Source organism: Ovis canadensis, chromosome 1, assembly GCF_042477335.2.
Source record: "Ovis canadensis isolate MfBH-ARS-UI-01 breed Bighorn chromosome 1, ARS-UI_OviCan_v2, whole genome shotgun sequence".
Classification (NCBI taxonomy): domain Eukaryota; kingdom Metazoa; phylum Chordata; class Mammalia; order Artiodactyla; family Bovidae; genus Ovis; species Ovis canadensis.
Genome location: NC_091245.1, coordinates 179,772,874 through 179,794,402, shown reverse-complemented (window position 1 = coordinate 179,794,402; position 21,529 = coordinate 179,772,874). Strand labels below are relative to the sequence as shown.

The 21,529-nt window shown below is 43.6% G+C and overlaps 1 protein-coding gene across 1 annotated transcript in view; it reads right to left on the bottom strand.

Moving 5' to 3' along the window:
- Positions 1–329: 329 nt before the first annotated feature.
- The window catches only part of PLCXD2 (phosphatidylinositol specific phospholipase C X domain containing 2), a 54,265-nt gene continuing 33,065 nt past the window's right edge, over positions 330–21,529 (bottom strand). Inside the window, exons 2-4 of the mRNA XM_069552944.1 lie at positions 16,386–16,846; positions 8,809–9,050; positions 330–2,670 (exon numbers count right to left, since the gene is read on the bottom strand). Of these exons, the coding sequence (XP_069409045.1) occupies positions 2,511–2,670; positions 8,809–9,050; positions 16,386–16,846 (863 nt within the window). The 3' untranslated portion in view covers positions 330–2,510. The remainder of the gene's footprint in view (positions 2,671–8,808; positions 9,051–16,385; positions 16,847–21,529) is intronic.

Sequence of the window (21,529 nt, the reverse complement as noted above, 5' to 3'; positions counted from 1 at the left end):
TGGAAGTGCAACTATATATTTTAACACTAAAGGAGAAAATCAAGTAAACATTTCACTGAACAGTCAGCAGCCCTTGGGTATCATTGGCATCCTGTGTAGATACCTGTCAACATACCTGGCCTCATAGCACCAAGCACCTGGGCAAAGCTGAGGCTGAAATAAAACAGAGCAGAACAATTCTCCTCTTGCCTCCATATATCTCTTTGCCAAGTAACAAAGTATTAAAAGAAAGGAAATGATCTAGTCCTTAGCAGTTGACCAAGTGCTAAGATCAAGACCAAAATGAAACAATGACAACACAAATAAAACCCTGAGGGTAGGCTAGGGAATTTCAGAGCTTATCACTGAAGTTTAATATCAGAATTGAAGGAAGGTTAAGAAAGCGAGGGCACTCACTTTCTTCTGCCTTTCCACAGAAAGCCTTAAAAAATTAATAGCAAAATCCCAGAAACCTCTTTGGAGAGAGATTCAAGTCCAAGAGAAGGGACATATTTCCCCAGAAGCCTTTGTGTTGTGACCTCTCAAGCTGTGGAAGCTAAAGGCTGGGGCTTAAATTACTCTAAGCAAAACAAAGGCTGGAAGACCAAGCATGGGCGGGGTGTGGGGTGGGGGGGGGGAAGCGCTTGTGCTCTCAGTAGCTCAGCTAGGACACTCCCACTGCAGGCAGCATGCAAAATCCAGCGATGAGCATCAGAGAACACAATGAGGAAGCTGCTGGGAGGTGTCCAACCATCTGTATAAATGCACACAGCTGTCCAGGATTCCAGGTTATCTTTCTGCTTTAAGGATCCAGATGCTGGCACTTCCTTAGGGATTCTCAGAGACTTGAGAGAAACACTCAAGTGCTCACACTTCTGTGCCCAGTATTCTACTTCCTTCCTTTGCATCCCTCTTCTAGAGGGTTTTCCTCCGGAACTGAGGGATCCTTAGGACCCATTTCATCTTCTGCTCCAGTGTGTGGCTTGGTAGAGGCATCTCAGGTCTGGACCACACCTACACATGAACACCATCCCCAGCATGACTTGGGGGACCAGAATGTCTACAGCTTCTACAGTAGAGTCAGAAGTCACTCACGGTCCTGAGATGCGCAGTCCTCTTGAGGGCCATCTGGCCTGCTGAGAAGAGTTCAGGAAGCTCCTTGGTGACTGCTCTTGAAGAAAGAAGCACTGAAGATAGTTAATCTATAAATACATAAATGAATAAATAAATAAATAAAACACAAGAGGGCTCTTTGTATTTAAGCACCTCTTATCAATAAAAAATAATGATAATAATAATAAAATCCCCTCTTGAGTTTCAAAGCCCTCCTGCAGTGATTAGTAGGCTCAGAATAACCTGCAGAGAGTAGAACAATCAAGACACAAACTGGAAGTGTTCCGACACTGGGTATTACTCGCTGGATGACATATCATCATCCTAAATGTTCCCGAGGTAGTCTTGTGTTCAAGGATTTACAGAATGGCTCCACATTCACTTGGAGCCTCCTTAAATCCATTGCACTTTCCCACGCATCCTGTGTCTGCCTCCATGGTGTCATGGACAAGGTGTCTTCCGTTAGTGTTGAGTCCCACAGAGCAGACTCGAGTTCTAGACAGACAGCAGTGAAACACAATTCCAAAATCTGGCTGGAAGATCCCACTCCAAAGAGAACTTTGCCAAAATAATGCAGGCACTTGCCCAACAGCCAGTCTGGGGAGACCTACAGAATTAGCTCAAAGAAATACAGCATGCAGCAGACACGCACGTCTGTCTCTTGTTGGGCCTCAGATTGAAGAGATGCACCAGTGTTGTCCCTTTCAGTTTTAAGAATGGGCCAAAGAAATGGAGAGGAATCAGTGTTTTAAAAGTGGGAAACATCTTTCTGATACCAGGGACAGTATGCACTGTTTATCTGAAGAATGAAGGTGACCAATTACCAAGCACAAGCATGCCAAGAACAGCTTGTGGCTAAAATACCTTGGTGATAGATACATCTTACTCTTGGGGAGGAAATGGTGACATTCAACATGCCTAGAGAAAACCGGTGCTTGACCTTTCTCCCTTCAGAGCCCCAGGGTGGTGAATGAGCCACCCCACAAGGCAGTCCACATCTGCCTTGAGCCATCCTTTGGATCAGGAATGCCTTTCTGCTTCAGCCTTCTCTCTGGCTCAAATACAGCATCCTGGAAGACAACAGGGAACTGGGCCAATTAGGGGACACTCAGCATCCCAAAGGAAACTGGAGACCCCATTTGCATATTATATTCAACATCATATGCCATTAGGGAGACGCTGACCTTGACCATAAGGAACATGCTTTCTTCCCTTGAACTTCAGTTTTTAAAAAGTCTCATTTGGGAAAAATGCAATTAATAGCCCTATAATTTTATCCAAATAACCTTGTGAGGAGGGGAAAAAAATGTCCCGTCCTCTTACTCACTTCACCATCACTGCCCAGGGGCCAATAGGAAACCCTTCAGAACTCTAGCCTGGATCAACAACTTCAATAGTAAGTGAAATAAAAAATTAAATCAACATTTAGCCAAAGCTCTATCCTCCTGTAGGAGGTCATTCAATTCAATGACTGTCGTGGCAAAGTCCACCAGGTCTACAAAGTCAGACGTGATGATGTTGACCCCCATGGCTCCAGGCTTCTGAGTCTTCACCCAGTCCAGGATGGCAGGAAGATTCCTATGCAGGAGAATATTGGGGCAAGAGAGAACAGAGAATTGTGTTTAGAAAAGGAAATTACACATTTCTGTTAATATAACAAAAGCGTGTCAATAGACACAAACCCCCACCCTTGCCTCCAAGTTGGTCTATTTAAATAATCCCTTTGAGGGACAGAGTGATGTCTATTCCATCACACACCTGTACTTTCAGAATTTCTGTGCTGGAAGAGGAAATTCTTTGCCTCAATCACCAAAGAGACAAAATGACAACAGGACCTTGAAAAATTAAGATCAAGAGCCTAATTATCCGAGAAGGCAATGACCTCCCACTCCAGTACTCTTGCCTAGAAAATCCCATGGATGGAGAAGCCAGGTAGGCTGCAGTTCATGGGATCACGAAGAGTTGGACATGACTGAGCGACTTCACTTTCAGTTTTCACTTTCGTGCACTGGAGAAGGAAATGGCAACCTACTCCAGTGTTCTTGCCTGGAGAATCCCAGGGACGGGGAGCCTGGTGGGCTGCCGTCTGTGGGGTCGCACAGAGTCGGACACGACTGAAGCGACTTAGCAGCAGCAGCAGCAGCAGCCTAATTATTGGAGGGTTCTTTAATTATTTTAACCATGAAATTTTTTTATCATGAAAACTTTAAACATATTGCAACACTGAAATAAACTTACAGGAAGCATCTCAAACATCTAGATTCTACCACTAACATTTTACTCCATTTGTTTACCACATATCTGTCCATTGTGCTCAGCGCATGCTCAGTTGCTAAGCTGTGCCCAACTCTTTGTAACTCTATCAATCAATATTATATTTTTTGACAAATTCCAACTACAAACATTTATATGTGCATGTGTGCTAAGTCGCTTCAGTCATGTCTGACTCTTTGCGACCCTATGGGCTGTAGCCCGCCAGGCTCCTCTGTCCATGGGATTCTCCAGGCAAGAATCCTGGAGTGGGTGGCCATGCCCTCCTTCAGGGAATCTTCCCAACCGAGGGATCGAACCGGCATCTCTTACGTCTTCTGCACTGGCAGGTGGGCTCTTTACCGCTAGCACCACTAGCATTCCTCTCAATACCTCAGTAAGAAGACCATTAACTAGGGTTCAGTATTTCTTTTCAATTTTTCTTTTGACATAGATTTTGTACACAATAAAATGCACAAATCTTAAGTGAACACTAGTTGAATTTTGACAAATGTATATACATAATCCACAGCCATATCAATGTAGAGAATATTACCAGCATCCCAGAAAGTTCCTGAATTCATATTGCCCATCGAACCCTGCCCCCACTCTCCCAGAGGCAATACTTATACTGATTTTCTTTTAACCACAGATTAAATTTGCCTGGTCTAGAACTATACATAAACCAAGCTCTTTCACTCAGCATTATGGTTTTGAAAGTCATCTGTGTCACTGCACGCATCAGCAACTTGTTCTTTTTTTTAATCACCGGATAGTATTCCACTGTATGCATACGCTGCAATTTATCCACTTTCTTATTGATGGGTAAACAGGATGTTTCCAGTTTTTGGATATTATGAATAAAACTGTTATGGTCATCTTTATATAAGTCTTTTTTAATGAACATTTATTTTCATTTTTCTTGGGTAAATATCAAAGAGTGAAGTTGTTTTATTATATGTGAGATTTACATTTGGTTTTATAAGAAGCTTCCAGATCTTTTCCCAAAGAGGTCGTTTCATTGTACATTTCATGAACAAAGTGTAAGAGTTCTGGTTGCTTCACATTCTCTCTCAAATTTGGTGCTATCAGTCTCTTAATTTTAGCCATTCTAGTGGGTGTGAAAAGTTACCTCATGGTGTTTCACTTGGCATTTTTCTGATCACTAATGATGTTGACCAGTTTGTCATGTACTTACTGGCCATTTATGTATCTTCTTTGGGAAGTATCTGCTTAATTCTTTCACCCATTCTCCCTTTTGCTCTTTTTCTTTTAACTGTTGAGTTGTAGAAGTTATATATTCTGGATACTATGCTTTTTGAATATTTTATCCTCCCCTGTAGGTTGCTTATTAATTTTCTCAATGGCCTATTTTGGTGCGCTGAATTCCTTAATTTTGATGGAGTTTATCTTTTTTTTTTTCCTTTTATGGTTTCTGTAACTTAAGAAACTTCTGCCTGCTCCCAAGTCACACGATATTTTCCTGTTTTCTTCTAACAGTTTTATAATTTTAGCTTTTATGTTTAGATCTAAGATCCATCTCAAGTTAATCTTAATATATGGTGTGAAGTATGGGTCAAGGCTCACTTTTGCCATATGGAGACAGCAGCATGTGTGGCTTCTTAACAGACCAATGCTTGTTCACAGTTGTCTTACCGACAGTCTGTCAGTCTCTTGTTATAATTTGAGGACTTCCTATGTGAACGCCAGAATGTTATGTCTAAAGAAGCTCAGAATTCAGAGATGTAAACAGATGATGACAGTTTAATGTGATAGTTCCTACTAGCAGTAAGTGCAAACACCATGGGTGGTATAGAGGAGGGAGTAACGAAGCACTAAGTTTTACATTATGGTAAAATGGCTCACTAAGTGCTTGCAACCTTGAAGATGCTGCAAGGAAGACACAAACCAGGGCTAATGTTTGGGTAAGAGACTGGAGTATTTTTAGGAAGGATTTTCTCTAGGTAAAATCTGAAAATAAACTGAGTTTATTTCTCAATGGGCCCGTTTCTCTTCTTTTGGTAACACTGTCCTTGGTTGTCACCTTCTCGGCTCCTTGATCCTGGGAAGCTGCTCTCCCTCTTCTGAGCACACAGCCGACTCCTCAGTCTCCCCCAGGCAACCCTGTCAAGGCCACGCAGCATTTTGTCTTTCTCTTTCTTTCCCTTTTATCCTGACAACTACAGTCAGTTCTGGGACTCTACAATCAGCCATGGGCTAAAACACATCTCATATATTGATTTGCATTTTTAGATTCATAGCTGATTAGGACTTAGTAGGCCACTATCACAGGGGTACTTCCATTTTTAACTGGGACTCCTGAAGACTTAGTAACACCCTTGATTTGACTATAACCTATTCAAAATCTCTGTGGCTCAGTCTCTCCCCCAGTAAAATGGGGACCATAATAATACTTCATATAGATTTAGGGGGCATTAAATAAAGTAACGGGGGCTTCCTAGGTGGTGCTAGTGGTAAAGAACCCGCCTATCAATGCATGAGAAATGCAGCTTTGATCCCTGGGTCAGGTAGATTTCTTGGAGGAGGGCATGGCAATCTACTCTAGTATTCTTGCCTGGAGAATCCCATGGACAGAGGAGCCTGGTAGGCAACAGTCCATAGGGTCGCAAAGAGTCAAACATGACTGAAGCAACTTGGCACAGCACACACAGCAAAATAAAGTTGGCACACATAGTAATATAGTGTAAAGTGCTTAGACGAGGGCCTGGGATATAATAAGTACAATGTAAGTATTGGGAGAAGGAATCATAATAGTAGAGAGATTTAAGGGTGGAGGTAGGAAAATTTCCTAAAGCACAAAATGCTGTGTCCTGAGAGGGGAGGGTCACAAATGCAGTCTTCCTTTGGAGGCAGAGATCTGGAACAAGGAGTGGCCCACAGGAAGGCCACAGCAGCACAGAATCTGATGCATTCAAGCTTTCTTGGGGAAAAAAAAAAAAAAAACACACACCACCCGCTTGTCTGTATTTAAGGATGAAATGCAGGTGCCACCTTCTGGTCATCACGGGGAAATGAGAATTAAACATCTGGTGGAGGCACGTCGGCTGACTCAAGCCAGAGCCAACAAAGAGCTCTGTGTCACCTTTGGGTTCACGTGGCAGCCTTCCCCAGGGCACGGATCAGATAACCAGGACTGCGCACAAAGAAAGGGGGATGCAGAACCCACTGTGAGCAGGAGCTGCTTCATTTTCTTAACTCTTAGCCTTCCCCAGGGCCTCTTTACCAAGAGATCAGTGCAGACGGCTGAGCCACATACTGCTTTCGGTCCGTGAAGCACTGAATCTCACAGGCTGCAGAGCAGCTCAGAAACGTCCCTCTGGCTTTCTACCCACTGAGAGCAAGGCTGGTCCATTGTGGGGATGGGCTTGGCAGGCCTGTTTTGGGCCAGGCGCTGTGGGAGGCACTTTCCTGTTAAGACTCCACAATCTTGTGCGGTGTTACTAAACCCACTTAACTGGTGAGAAAAACCACAGCTCAGAGTGAGTCCTCAGGAAACTTGTCAAAGGCAGCCTGTTGTAAAGGGACTGTGTTAGTTGTTCAGGGCTGCTGTTAAGAAAATGTTTGAACACCAGAACTTTATTTCCCCACAGCTCTGGAGGTCCAAAGTCCAAGATGAAGGTGTCAGCAGTTCTGGCTTCTCCTGAGGCCTGCTCCTTGACCTGAAGACAGCCACCTCCCTGCATCCTCACAGGGGCTGTTCTCCGTGCACACCCATCCCCAGGGTCTCTGCATATCCTAATCTCCTCCTCTTACGAGGACACCCGTCAGATTGGGTCACGGCTCACCCAAAGGGCCTCATTTTAAGTTAACTACCTCTTTAAAGCTTCTTTCTCCAGATACAGCCACATTCTGAGGGACTGGGGGTTACGATTTTGACATGTGAATTTCCAGGGAATGTGTGCTCAGTCATGTCTGACTCTGCAGCCTCATAGACTGTAGCCCACAAAGCTCCTCTGTGTATAGGATTTTCTAGGCAAGAATCCTGGAGTGGGTTGCCATTTCCTCCTCTGGGGACTAAGATATATCGAGCCAATAAGATAAAACAATCTTTATTTTTAAAGACTTCCTCTCCCGTGTAAGTACAACTCTCTGCACAGACTTCATCATAGAGAATCCCATGGACAGGGAGCCTGGAGGGCTACAGTCCATGGGGTTGCATAGAGTTGGACATGACTTTCACTTCACTTTTTTCAGTGTTACACGGAAATTTACATGTTTATTTTTCCTCACAGAATGTACACCTGTGGGGGCAGAGACTAGATTATTCATCCTGTGTCTCTGGATCTAGCTCCTATTCATCACTGAATAAGTAAATAAATAATATTGCTCTACAAATTTACCAAAGGCATAAGGAAATGGTATGGATATGTGAGCATATACTATACAAAGGAAAGTTCATAATCCTGATCTTGGTTTATGAAACTCTTTCCCAAGTTAAGCACAGGTAATTCAGTGAAGACAGTGGAGACACAAAGAAAGGGGTTTCTAGTTCTGCTCATGGCCAGCACAATCAGGAGCTCTCAGGTTGTTATCCAAATGACTGCCAGGTGAGCTCCTGCTATAGGAAGTCACGCTACCCAAACCACCCAGATAGACAGGGACACAATTTTTGGGTGGATCTTTCATTATCTGAACACCGGCGCTCAGCACCTAGAACAGAACTTGGGAATGAAGTGATTCTTGTAAATATCCCTTGTTACCCAAATATATTAACTTCCTCAGCTCTGACTGCAAGGGATGCCCTATTAGGTAGATGTATTTATAACACTGCATTTATACAGAGGCATAGGCATACACACATACTTGTACGTATATAAAAGCCATCCTTTTTCTTGACAACACCTATCATTTATCAGTGTCCAGGATAAAAAAACATCATTTAATACAACATTTCTGGAGCTTCTCCTGCCTAACTGTACAGTCAGGATCAATTCTGCTCCAAGGATGTATCTGAAGCTATGACATGGTGGGTGGTATCCTGAGCTGCTTCTTTAGGACTGTCACTTAAAGAAGGGAGAAGGACATCCTAAATCCTGGGTGGGCCACCTCTGAATCACTAGCACCTGGCCCAGAAGCTTCATTTAATGCCTCATAAGAGCATGAGTGCTTGGGAAGCTCTGAGGGCAGGGGCAAGAACAAGACAGAACTGCAAGCCTGATGTGAACAGGAGCCGACTGCTGGTGGCTGAAAGTGCTTTGCATATTGAAATTTAGAGTATTCATGGTATGATATGTGTATTTCAACAGAATATTTTATTTAGAGATCCTCTGGCTATGGTTCATGTAGGTCACCTCAAGTGCACAGCTTTTTCAAATACTATGCTTTGGGAATTTTGTTATTTTAAATCTTCAAAGTATACAGTTTTACTGCTGTTTATTCAGAAGAAAATCAAGATAAAGAGATTTTTTTTTAACCCTCACTTGTGGGAAGGAAGCTCATTCCTACCTGTGGACCAGTGTGTTCTTGAGGCCGCCAACTAGGCCCCGGGCAATGGTCTTCACTCTGGGTGTGAGGATAGCTTGAGACACGTGGAAGGAGCCATGGGGGGGGCGCTCACTCAGTGTGGTCTCCAAGAATAGGATGAGTTTGCGCACACTCGTGGTATTGGCCCAAGGTGCTGGGATCTTCTTTCCAGGCCACAGGAAGGGGTATTGCTTGTAGAAGGGACAGTGATAGAAGATAAGAACCTGAAACGTTCAGAACAAACAAAGGAGGGCAATTCATGAGCCACACTCCTATCAGTGGTTATGCTGATATTCAGTTAGAGGCTAAAAGTAAACAAGCAGTGCTTTTACCATCCAAATTCACGGACTTCTTCAATTCTACCCTGACCCCCTTCCCTTGGGAATCTCTGGACCCCAGGTGGAGAACCTCTGTGGTTAGTCCTGTGTGTAAGTTATGACTCCTATGCTCACAGAATTGACCCTGAACCCTTGGGTTGAGATCGACACACTGAACTAATCTGAGAGGTCTCAGGTTTTCAGTTGTGTGTGCTGATTTTGAATGAAATCTGCCAGGTGAGGAAGGGAGAGCAGGAGCTGCACAGGACAGGGAAAACTTCGAGTAGGGGATGCGTCTCCATTGGGCCCTCTCAGGATGGTGGTGATACTAGCAATATTGCTAAAATAATTAGCAAGCTACATTGCAGCATTAATTAGCTTCTGAAGGCAGCTGAGAGACAGGGATTGTCCCAGTCCAGAGCTCTGCTGCTTAGGTTTCCAGAGTGAGTGAGTGAAAGTCGATCAGTCTCCGACTCTGTGACCCCATGGACATCATAGTCCATGGGATTCTCTAGATCAGAATACTGGAGTGGGTAGCCTTTCCCTTCTCTAGGGGAATCTTCCCAAACCAGGGATCAAACCTAGGTCTCCTGCATTGCAGGCGGATTCTTTACCAGCTGAGCCACAAGGGAAGCCCAAGAATCCTGGAGTGGGTAGCCCATCCCTTCTCCGGCAGATATTCCCGACCCAGGAATTGAACCGAGGTCAGCAGTGTATTTTCTCTCCTCCTGGGTGGCAGGGATTCTTTCCTAAGGGAATGTCCAGCCTGTGTATTTACATTCCCTGGACTGCAATCCTTGGATAGCTGGCCTGAGAGCATAATCCTCCAGGCACCCAAGGGCAAGACTCTGAATGTGGGTCTTGTTTCCGGGGCACATTCAGCTGGTGACTAAGGAGCCTAACTGCTCTGGAAGGCCTGGAGCAAGGGAGCGCCAGGCTCCGTGCACTGAACAGACTAATGGCTGTTCTCGTTGTGTTTAATGGCTCTGAGTAATGTCTGACTGACAACTAATGATGTCCGTGGTAAACACATGTGTTAATGAGGTTAATCACAGGCTCATCGTAAGCAGATTGCCTGGGAGATTGGGGAGGATTTCCTGCTGGCGTTGTAACTGGCTTGTTTGGAAGGCCGGGGTCTCCAACATCCATAAGGGTGAAGAGCTGGCTGTGGGAGGAGAGGCAGAAAGCTGCATGATCCTTCAACATGGCCCGTCAGACCACTGCCTGTGCTCCTGGCCCCTGGGCAGAGGGTCAGGGGTTGAAAGGACAGTGCCGTTCTTCACTCTGCCTTAGAGAATGTGCAAAAAGGCCACATTCTACAAAAGGGGCTTTATGCCTTTCCTCAGGAGCCTCTCAAGTAATCCGATCCTGAAGGTTAGAGGGGTAATTTCTGTTTACAGTAGGAGGTTGGCCTAGCACACCAGGACTCCTTTTACAGAATTCTAGGGGCAGCAGCTTGCCTGGGGCCTGTGTTTGGCATCAGACTCCCGACCTCACTCTGCTGTATTTCCCATAAGAGATATTCTTCCCTCCAGCTCAGCAATTCATGCGCCAGTTTTCTCCCGAGACTCAGATTTAAAATCTCATTTCCTGTAAGAATTATTCTTTAATTGACCTCTTCTTATTTTGATCATTCTTTTCCAAGGGCCCCGGGATGTAGATTTAGACTATATACTATTTTTCAACTGATGGCTTACAAACGCTTTTCTTCATACAGTACATTTGAGGCAGTTTTGTCTCATAATTGTATATCAGTTGTCTTATATTTTACTAATGTCACATAGTCTTCTTACCTTCTCATTAAGATTCTAAATACTGCCAAGTTGTAGATGAAATCTTCTCATTCACTGTACCTTCAAAACCCATAGCCACTAATGTACCAGCACATACCTGTGAGCTGGGATGTAACTGCATATGGAGTAAATGAAATGTGACTGAATGGTTGTACACTTCTTGCCATTAAATTATGGTAATAAAATACTCTAGGGGTTACATGCAAGGCAGCTCACTACATAATGAATATTTAAAGTTTAACCGCCAGTGTGGCATGCTCCAACAGTGAGGAGGTAACTGAGGCTCTGCTGGAGATCTCTTTGTTCAGCTTTTAAGAGGCATGGCAGGAAAAACTCTGGGAAAGAAAGTGGAACAAGGAAGCCCTGAAATTTAAATTGATGACATGAGCCCTTTTTCTGACAGGTCATCACAGTCTCTTTCCGTCATAATTTTAGGGGTGTTGGTTGTTGAATGATATAGATTCAGTTCAGTTCAGTTCAGTTCAGTTCAGTCGCTCATCATGTCCAACTGTTTGCAACCCCATGAATCGCAGCACGCCAGGCCTCCCTGTCCATCACCAAATCCCAGAGTCTACCCAAACTCAAGTCCAGCGAATCAGTGATGCCATCCAGCCGTCTCATCCTCTGTCGTCCCCTTCTCCTCCTGCGTCCAATTTCTCCCAGCATCAGGGTCTTTTCCAATGGGTCAACTCTCGCATGAGGTGGCCAAAGTACTGGAGTTTCAGCTTTAGCATCAGTCCTATAATGAACACCCAGGACTGATCTCCTTTAGGATGGACTGGTTGGATCTTCTTGCAGTCCACGGGACTCTCAAGAGTCTTCTCCAACACCACAGTTCAAAAGCATCAATTTTTTGGCACTCAGCTTTCTTCACAGTCCAACTATCACATCCATACATGACCACTGGAAAAAACCATAGCCTTGGCTAGATGGACTTTTGTTGGCAAAGTAATATCTCTGCTTTTTAATATGCTATCTAGGTTGGTCATAACTTTCCTTCCAAGGAGTGTCTTTTAATTTCATGGCTACAATCACCATCAGCAGTGACTTTGGAGCCCCCCAAAATAAAATCTGATACTGTTTCCACTGTTTCCCCATCTATTTGCCATGAAGTGATGGGACCAGATGCCATGATCTTAGTTTTCTGAATGTTGACTTTTAAGCCAACTTTTTCACTGTCCTCTTTCACTTTCATCTAGAGGTTTTGTACTTTCTCTTCCCTTTCTGCCATAAGGGTGGTGTCATCTGCATATCTGAGGTTATTGATATTTCTCCCAGCAATCTTGATTCCAGCTTGTGCTTCTTCCAGTCCAGTGTTTCTCATGATGTACTCTTCATATAAGTTAAATAAGCAGGGTGACAATATACAGCCTTGATGTACTCCTTTTCCTATTTGGAACCAGTGTGTTGTTCCATGTCCAGTTCTAACTGTTGCTTCCTGACCTGCATACAGATTTCTCAAGAGGCAGGTTAGGTGGTCTGGTATTCCCATCTCTTTCAGAATGTTCCACAGTTTATTGTGATCTACACAGTCAAAGGCTTTGGCATAGTCAATAAAGCAGAAATAGATGTTTTTCTGGAACTCTCTTGCCTTTTCCATGATCCAGCAGATGTTGGCAATTTGATCTCTGGTTCCTCTGCCTTTTCTAAAACCAGCTTGAACATTTGGAAGTTCACAGTTCATGTATTGCTGAAGCCTGGCTTGGAGAATTTTGAGCATTACTTTACTAGCATGTGAGATGAATGCAATTGTGCGGACTTTGAGCATTCTTTGCCATTGCCTTTGTTTGGAATTGGAATGAAAACTGACCTTTTCAGTCCTGTGACCAGTGTCGAGTTTTCCAAATTTGCTGGCATTTTGAGTGCAGCACTTTCACAGCATCATCTTTCAGGATTTGAAATAGCTCAACTGGAATTCCATCACCTCCACTAGCTTTGTTTGTAGTGATGCTTTCTAAGGCCCACTTGACTTCACATTCCAGGATGTCTGGTTCTAGGTGAGCGATCAAACCATCATGATTATATGGGTCGTGAAGATCTTTTTTGTATAGTTCTTCTGTGTATTCTTGCCACCTCTTTTTATATCTTCTGCTTCTGTTAGGTCCATACCATTTCTGTCCTTTATGGAGCCCATCTTTGCATGAAATGTTCCCTTGGTATCTCTAATTTTCTTGAAGAGATCTCTAGTCCTTCCCATTCTGTTGTTTTCTTCTATTTCTTTGCATTGATCGCTGAGGAAGGCTTTCTTATCTCTTGTTTCTATTCTTTGGAACTCTGCATTCAGATGCTTATATCTTTCCTTTTCTCCTTTGCTTTTGGCTTCTCTTCTTCTCACAGCTATTTGTAAGGCCTCCCCAGACAGCCATTTTACTTTTTTGCATTTCTTTTCCATGGGGATGGTCTTGATCCCTGTCTCCTGTACAATGTCATGAACCTCCGTCCATAGTTCATCAGTCACTCTTGTTTATCAGATCTAGTCCCTCAAATCTATTTCTCACTTCCACTGTATAATCATAAGGGATTTGATTTAGGTCATACCTGAATTGTCTAGCGGTTTTCCCTACTTTCTCCAATTTAAGTCTGAATTTGGCAATAAGGAGTTCATGATCTGAGCCACAGTCAGCTCCCGGTCTTGTTTTTGCTGACTGTATAGAGCTTCTCCATCTTTGGCTGCAAAGAATATAATCAATCCGATTTTGGTGTTGACCTTCTGGTGATGTCCACGTGTAGAGTCGTCTCTTGTGTTGCTGGAAGAAGGTGTTTGCTATGACCAGTGCGTTCTCTTGGCAAAACTCTATTAGCCTTTACCCTGCTTCATTCTGTTCTCCAAGGCCAAATTTGCCTGTTACTCCAGGTGTTTCTTGACTCTCTACGTTTGCATTCCAGTCTTCTATAATGAAAAGTACATCTCTTTTGGGTGTTAGTTCTAAAAGGTCTTGTAGATCCTCATAGAACCGTTCAATTTCAGCTTCTTAGCATTACTGGTTGGAGCATAGGCTTGGATTACCGTGATACTGGATTAGCCCACACTTAAAACTATAACAGAGCTTTACTCTGTGCTAGAAATTCACTGCCCACATGATTCGTTACTCCTGAAATTACCTGTTTCTCTGCAAATTTCTAAATGATCTGGTATGCAATATATGCACAGCCTATCTGTGTACAAAATTATAAAATTATAACCTGTTTACCAACTTAGCTCAAAATTTAACCTTACCCAAATCCTCATATTCAAAGGGCCATTCATAGATCTTCCCTGTCTCCCATTCAGCTAACCCTCTGAAAGTCTATAATAATAGAGGATTGTGAATAAAGCCAAAGCGTTTTTGTTAGCATAATCTATGACTCTGGTTGTGAAAATCACCAAGATGTGTGAACAGCCCTGGAAAAGCATTGAGAACTGGGGGAAGTCTGGGGAGGTGGCAGTCTGTGACTGTGACAGCCATGCCGCTCACCAGCAATGTTCTCCTGGGAAAGCCTCAGTTTTCAGATCTGTAAAATGAGGATAATAATGACAACCTATGTCATAGTGCTCTTGAGAGAATTAAATGAGTTAATCCCTGTACTTAGCACACTGTAAAAGTCCCATAAATGTTATTATAGCTCTTGTTACTAGTATTATTTAATGTTGTAAGAGAGAGATTCCACTGGGGAAAAATTTCTCCAAATTAGGCTTCAGAGTCCAAACAGATGTAAACTTATGTTTAGGGTAGAGGGGTGGTAAATATTTGGCAAATGTCACTTATGAAAGTTTTAGTGAAGAAAAATAGCTTAGATAACTTTAACAGACACTGAGAGTTGACTCTTCAGTTTTTGTAGAGCCATTTAAGGGTGCAGAGTGTGACCCAGTGTTTCTCGCTCCTCAGGCCAAGTCTGGGAGTCATCCTTGAATCCTCATGGTCCCAACAACGAGGAAACCCTATTAGCTCTAACTTCTCCTAGGTTCAAAATCTGACCACTTTCCACTGAGATTCTCCTCGCTGGTTTCCATACTTTCCTTCTGTCTCTACTCCAAGTCTCTTCTTAGTAACCAGAGGGATGCCATCAAAACCTAAGTCAGGTCATAGCACTCTGGGCTTGGAACCCTCCCAGAACCTTTCTCACTCAGATTAAAAGCCAAGTCCTTATAAGGTTCCTACGATCCCCTACCATCTCTCTGCCTTCCTCTGCTGCTCTGCTCTCCAGCCCCACAGTTCCTGCTTTTCCTCAACAATGCCGGGCGCCTTCCTGCTTTGGGGCTCTGCTCTGGTTGGTTCCTCTGCTGGGAAAGCTCTTTCCCAATAGATTAACTCCCTCAAATGCCATCTTTTCAACAAGGGCTACTCTGATCAAACTATTTAAAATTGTTAGTGACCCTCCAACCCACAGAACCCTGGTTCCCCTTACACTGCTTGCCTTTCTTTTTCCATTGCTCCCATGACTTTCTAACATTTCATATACTGTATTTATCATATTTATTACCTATGATCTATCTCCCTCCACCTGAATGAAATCTCCCTCAGGGCAAGGATCTTTTTTTTATTTACAGATTTAACCCAAGTGCTTTAGTCTGGAGCTTGGCACATACTTGTGTTCAACATATATTTGCACATGAGTGATCTTAAATTGATTTTTAATTAAAAGCTCTTCTCTCGGTTCAAAAATAACTGTCTCTTGAAGATGTTTTGGTTAATGCATCTATGAGTAAGGTAGCAACTGTGAAAGAAAGGTCTTTTTTTTTTTTTCCTTCCTTTTAAAAGAGTCTATATTGGAGCCTGACCATTTCTAAAGCTCTCCTCTCCACCATCACCATCCTCTGGGACCAGAGAAGAATTTATCTGAGGCTCACACTCCTTTTCCTGAGTTTCTGCATCATGGGTCTAAGTTTTGGGCTCTTCTCAACTTGGGGGTGCTCTTCCAGCCTTGATCCCTTCATGGGTTTTTCCTTCCTTAACTCTGTCTCCCCCACTGACCCAAACGCCTTTAAAAATGTTAACACCTCTGAGATGAGTTACTTCCTGTGCCTTTGTCAGCTAACACTTCTACCTATCAATTATCATTTGTCAGGGACGATCTGACATTGACTTGAAGGCACAATGGGACAGATTATCCCTAAGGGGAACGAGGAGAACAGACTGGATGGGAGATAGAAAAATGGCAATGGCCAACCGGTCCTATTTCACAACTCTGCCTTGGGCTGGTTCTGGCCAGGTCATTCAAAGTCAACTTAGATGCTCAAACATTGCCAAACAAGTAGTAAATATTTGGCAGGTATCAATCCCGCTTCAGTGGTACCCAGGGGAGCCCTTGGAGCCATCTGAGAGCCCAGGAACCAGATTTTTATTATTACAAACACTCTACGCCTTCTACCCTAAGGGCCCTGGAATGAGATGTCTTAGAGTTGGTGACCCAGAAAAAGCAGGAAGAGTTCCGTTCTTGCCCTTGGAAGTTTCTCTCTGTTCCCTCCTACCTGGCACTTCTTCTCCCACAGATTCCGCAGCGTCATGCTCTCCACACTGCAGGCTGAGCACAACTTGCTTCCAAAGGCCTCCTGGATCCGGAGAATCAGGCGTTTGTGATGGGCCTCATCCATGGCGTAGAAGTGGTTGAAATCCAGGAAGACAATCTCTTGGGGGTGCTGTGTGAGGAATGAGTCGATCTCCATCAGTCCATCCCAGACCCTGATGCCAAAAAGCCCGTGAATGAAGTAGATTTCCTGGTCGGCGTCCCCTGGCTTGGAAGACACACGCAGGTCAAAGTAACGGATCCCAGCATCCAGCTGTTCTCGGAATGTCAGGTTCTGAGTCACAGACCATTTCTTCATGACCTTCTTCACGAACGAGATCCTGGCGAGGCGTTTGATTGCTGGGGTTTGGTCAGGCCCCACTGGGGACTTTTCATCTACCCAGTAGCTGAATGAATCATGGGAGCCTGCACAAAGCAACAAAAGGGAGGTGAGCAGTTGAGACTGAGCTGGGACAGGTAATCCAAAAAGACAAGAATTAAAAACCAAGTACACACACAGAATACTGTGAACAAATAGTGGCAAAAATTTTCAAGCTTGCAAGGGATGAAATAAACACAAATAAAGGTAATGTAGTCTTATTAGCAGCTTGTTCATAGCTCAGTTGGTAAAGAATCTGCCTGCAATGTGGGAGATCATGGTTTGATCCCTGGGTTGGGAAGATCCCCTGGAGAAGGGAAAGGCTACCCACTCCAGTATTCTGGCCTGGAGAATTCCATGGACTGTATAGAGTCCACTGGGTAGCAAAGAGTCGAACACGACTGAGCGACTTTCACTTTTCACTTCTCAGCCAGGAGTAAAATGATATTTCATACATTGCTGGTATAAGGTAATTTTTTTTAAAAAAAACTTTGTTTAAATAACCCAATCCTGAACCCCCCACCCACCTCCCTCCCCATACCATCCTTCTGGGTCATCCCAGTGCACCAGCCCCAAGCATCCTGTATCCTGCATCCAACCTAGACTGGCGATTCATTTTTTATATGATATTATACATGTTTCAATGCCATTCTCCCAAATCATCCCACCCTCACCCTCTCCCACAGAGTCCAAGAGACTGTTCCATACATCTGTGTCTCTTTTGCTGTCTCGCATACAGGGTTATCGTTACAATCTTTCTAAATTCCATATATATGCGTTAGTATACTGTATTGGTGTTTTCCTTTCTGGCTTCACTCTGTACCATAGGCTCCAGTTTCATCCACCTCATTAGAACTGATTCAAATGTATTCTTTTTAATGGCTGAGTAATATTGTGTATATGTACCACAGCTTTCTTATCCATTCATCTGCTGATGGACATCTAGGTTGCTTCCATGTCCTGGCTATTATAAACAGTGCTGCGATGAACATTGGGGTACACGTGTCTCACTAAGTAATTTAATAAATACCCTGTTGGAAAGCTACTAGAAAAATGTTTGAGAAGAGCTTTAAAATATTCACACCATTTAATCTAGTAATTTCATTTCAGAAAATTCATTTTCAATAGGAAATCTATTCTGAAGAATTAAACTAATGTTTGGAAAAATAAAGATGTCTTCTGAAGAATATTCCTAATAGAGACAAACTAAAGGTTGCTTAAGCATACCTCATAGAAGAATGTTTAATGGTGGCACAGCTGCTTTATTCAAGCAGGCATTGAAAGAAAAGATAAGACAACTCTGTGTCTATCTCAGTAATGCTGGGACAGGCATTTAACTTCTAAGAAAGGCAGAATGTTTTTTTTTAACTGCCTTCTTACAATTTTGTATATACTATTTTTCTATTGTAAAAATGAGTCAGTGGCAATGATTTCTTAATAGATCATATAAACATTCTGAAGAGGCTTGGTTAGTTATATGCCCCTCTTTCTGAAATGATCTAAGCCAAAATTGCTACTGAATGATCAAATGCATGTTGTATTTCTATTCCTTAAAGAGGGTAAGGATCCTTCTAGACACTGAGATGATCTTACTGTTATAAAGTCTAAATGACCGTGAGAGACACTTTTCTAACTACAGTGAGAAAATATTTCAGTAATAATTTAAGTAAAAATTACCTTTAACAAATATCTTCCATTTTGTCATCAGTTTCTATCTGGTGTCAACCATTATTATTTGGTTGGCTTGGTGAGTGGCTCTCACCCCAGGGGTCTCCTCACAGGGTGGCACTTTGTAAGCAAAATCTAAGAGGGAAGTGTTGTGTTCTGCCAATCTTGTCCTTAATCACTACGACTCACATCAGAATCAAAATTCTTATATTCATATAGAATACTCTTGACTGTCATCAGTTATACTTTTCAGTAAGTTTTAGAGTAGGTATTTCATACATAACATAGGATTTTATACAACTCTACTGTTTTATGTTTTATTATTTCCATTTCCTTGAAAATAAATCATTCTGGGATTTTTTTTTTTTTTTACTGTTTTATCTTTTTAGAAATAAAGCCAAAAAACAACAACAAAAAAATGTGACAAGCAATGCTTTATTGTTATGTAGTCTCTAGAACATGAAGGGTATTCAATAACTATTAAGAAAAAGCATAGTTATCAATCCTCAGGCAAAGTGAATTTTGTGAGCAGGAAAATTACTAGCATGTTTCAGGTAAAAAATGGCTGTTACTAACAGAAATGTGGAGCGAGTCCCTCCGGAGTTCCCACACTGGTTGTCTCTGCTAATGAGACTCACTGGATACTTGCCGAATGCTCTGCTTCCCTGGGCTGCAGCAGAAATAGGAGCTCTTTATACCTCTTCACTGAGAGATTTATTATGAATACATTATGTATAGATGGAGGGCAGCCAGTTCTCTCTTCTTTTTAGATTTTATCAGCAGCCCAGCTGTTTGGGATTGAGTGTGTAATATAGTATGAGTTATGCATTGTACTTAATTCTTCCCTGGGTATCAGGGAATAGCCATTATCCAAGCATGGAGAAGAGCAAATCCCTGCTGGTATTCTCTGGCTGGTGCTGAGCCCAGTTTCATGCCCAGAGGGAGATGTGCTAACAACCTCTTGGGTTTTCTCCGTGTCTGAGGACTATGCAGCACTGTGACAGCCGTGGGGCCCCAGGGACCATTTCTGAATGCCTGGGGACACACTGGGTACCAGCGCATCCTGCAGAAGAGGAAGGGCATGCACGTCTCCTGGAAACTCGGAGTCTCTCTGCAACCTTTTTGCCCCCTTTTCTATTCTAGCTGCTTAGCATTGCCCACTGCCATCCCCTGGACAGGAAGGAAAAGGACAAGGGAGCAGGTTGTTTGCTGACTGTTTGATAGCATTTGTCCTTCCAAGGCCTCCAGCAGTCAAAGCCAACACTCACCCATTAACCACTGTCAATATTTTTGCCTTTCTACCTAATTTTTTCCCAGGAGGTTGTTGAGTTCACTCATGTAGAGTGAGAACAATAACATCCAGACACTTGAGTGCACTTAACTCTCTCTTTTTTGAAAAACCAGGTAAAAATACCCCACACTTCACACAGAATATTTACAAGGTTACATTGTGCAAAGAGTAACTCTGCTGCTATGGCTGCTAAGTCACTTCAGTCGTGTCCGACTCTGCGACTCCATAGACGGCAGCCCACCAGGCTCCCCTGTCCCTGGGATTCTCCAGGCAAGAACACTGGAGTGGGTTGCCATTTCCTTCTCCAGTGCATGAAAGTGAAAAGTGAAAGTGAAGTCGCTCAGTCGTGTCCGACTCTGTGCAACCCCATGGACTGCAGCCTACCAGGCTGTCCATGGGATTTTCCAGGCAAGAGTACTGGAGTGGGGTGCCATTGCCTTCTCCAGCAAAGAGTACTTACAAAAGGAAAATCTTAATATTACCCACCCCAGGTTTATTATCAAAGTTTCCTCTTCTGCCTACTCCTTGAAAGAAGACATTTTACTCTTTAGACTGTCTTGGGGCTTCCCTGGTCATCCAGTAGTTAAGAATCCAACAGCCAGTGCAGGGGATACGGGTTCCATAGCTAGTTCAGGCAGATGCCACATGTCTCAGGGCAACTACTGAGCCTGCTCATCCTGAGCCTGCGCTCCAGAACAAGAGAAGCCACTGCCGTGAGAAGCCCGGGCACCACAGCTAGAGTAGCCCCTGCTCGCTGTAGCTAGAGAAAGCCTGAGCAGCATCAAAGACCCAGCACAGCCCCCACAAAAATGTTTCAAGACTGTCTTTAGGACTGTTTCTCTCCCTCTGCCCTGGATTAAATTCACACATTTCCCCCAGAGAAGTGACCCCCCCGCCGCCACTGGCACCCGCACCTCATCGCCTTGTTGTCGAAGACAACTGCTGTGTGGACTTGGCAGGATCATGGCTCCATGAGTCCTGGCTTGTTTTATGACAAGGTTAGGAAATACTTTAGAACTCCATTCTGTTGCCGTTTCTGCCACAGGAAGGGTTTTTGCTGCTACCACCTGAAAGTACCTGTGCATCTTCACGCATCCTCTCTAGGGCATTTTTAAAAAAATCTCTGACTACAATAGATTTAAGTGGTCTTCTTTATGTTAAGAACAAAACAAATCTCTCTCCATGTCTCACCCCTTCAGGTGACTGTCCTCTTTTTTCCTGGCTGTCGAATTCTTGAAACAGGCCAGTGCTGTGACCTTTGTCTCCCTGATCAACTCTCTCCTTCCAGTTGGAAGCGACCTCCTAGCCTTGTGTTGCTACTCTTCATCCTTATATCCTTGGAATCGGCAACTCCAAATGGCTTTATTCTTCCTGGCCTCTGTGAGGGCCTGCTAAGTCAGCTCTTTTCTGGAACCTTCTTACATTTTTGTGTATATTATTGGGCTTCCCTGGTGGCTCTCAGCTGGTAGAGAATGCGGGAAACCTGGGTTTGCTCCCCGGGTTGGGAAGATCCCCTGGAGAAGGGAAAGGCTACCCACTCCAGTATTCTTGCCGGGAGAATGCCATGGACTGTACTGGGGTGACATGACTGAGTGACTTTCACTTTCACTTCCATTCCCTTGTGATGCGCGACGCACACCTTCAGGAGCGCCTGTCCTTCTTTGACTGCTCTCCTTTGGCCTCCTTTGCTGGCTCTTCTCCCTCCTGCTTGTCTCCCAGTTTAAAGCTTCCAAGGGTCTTTATTCCTTCCTTTTCCCACCCTCAGTGATTT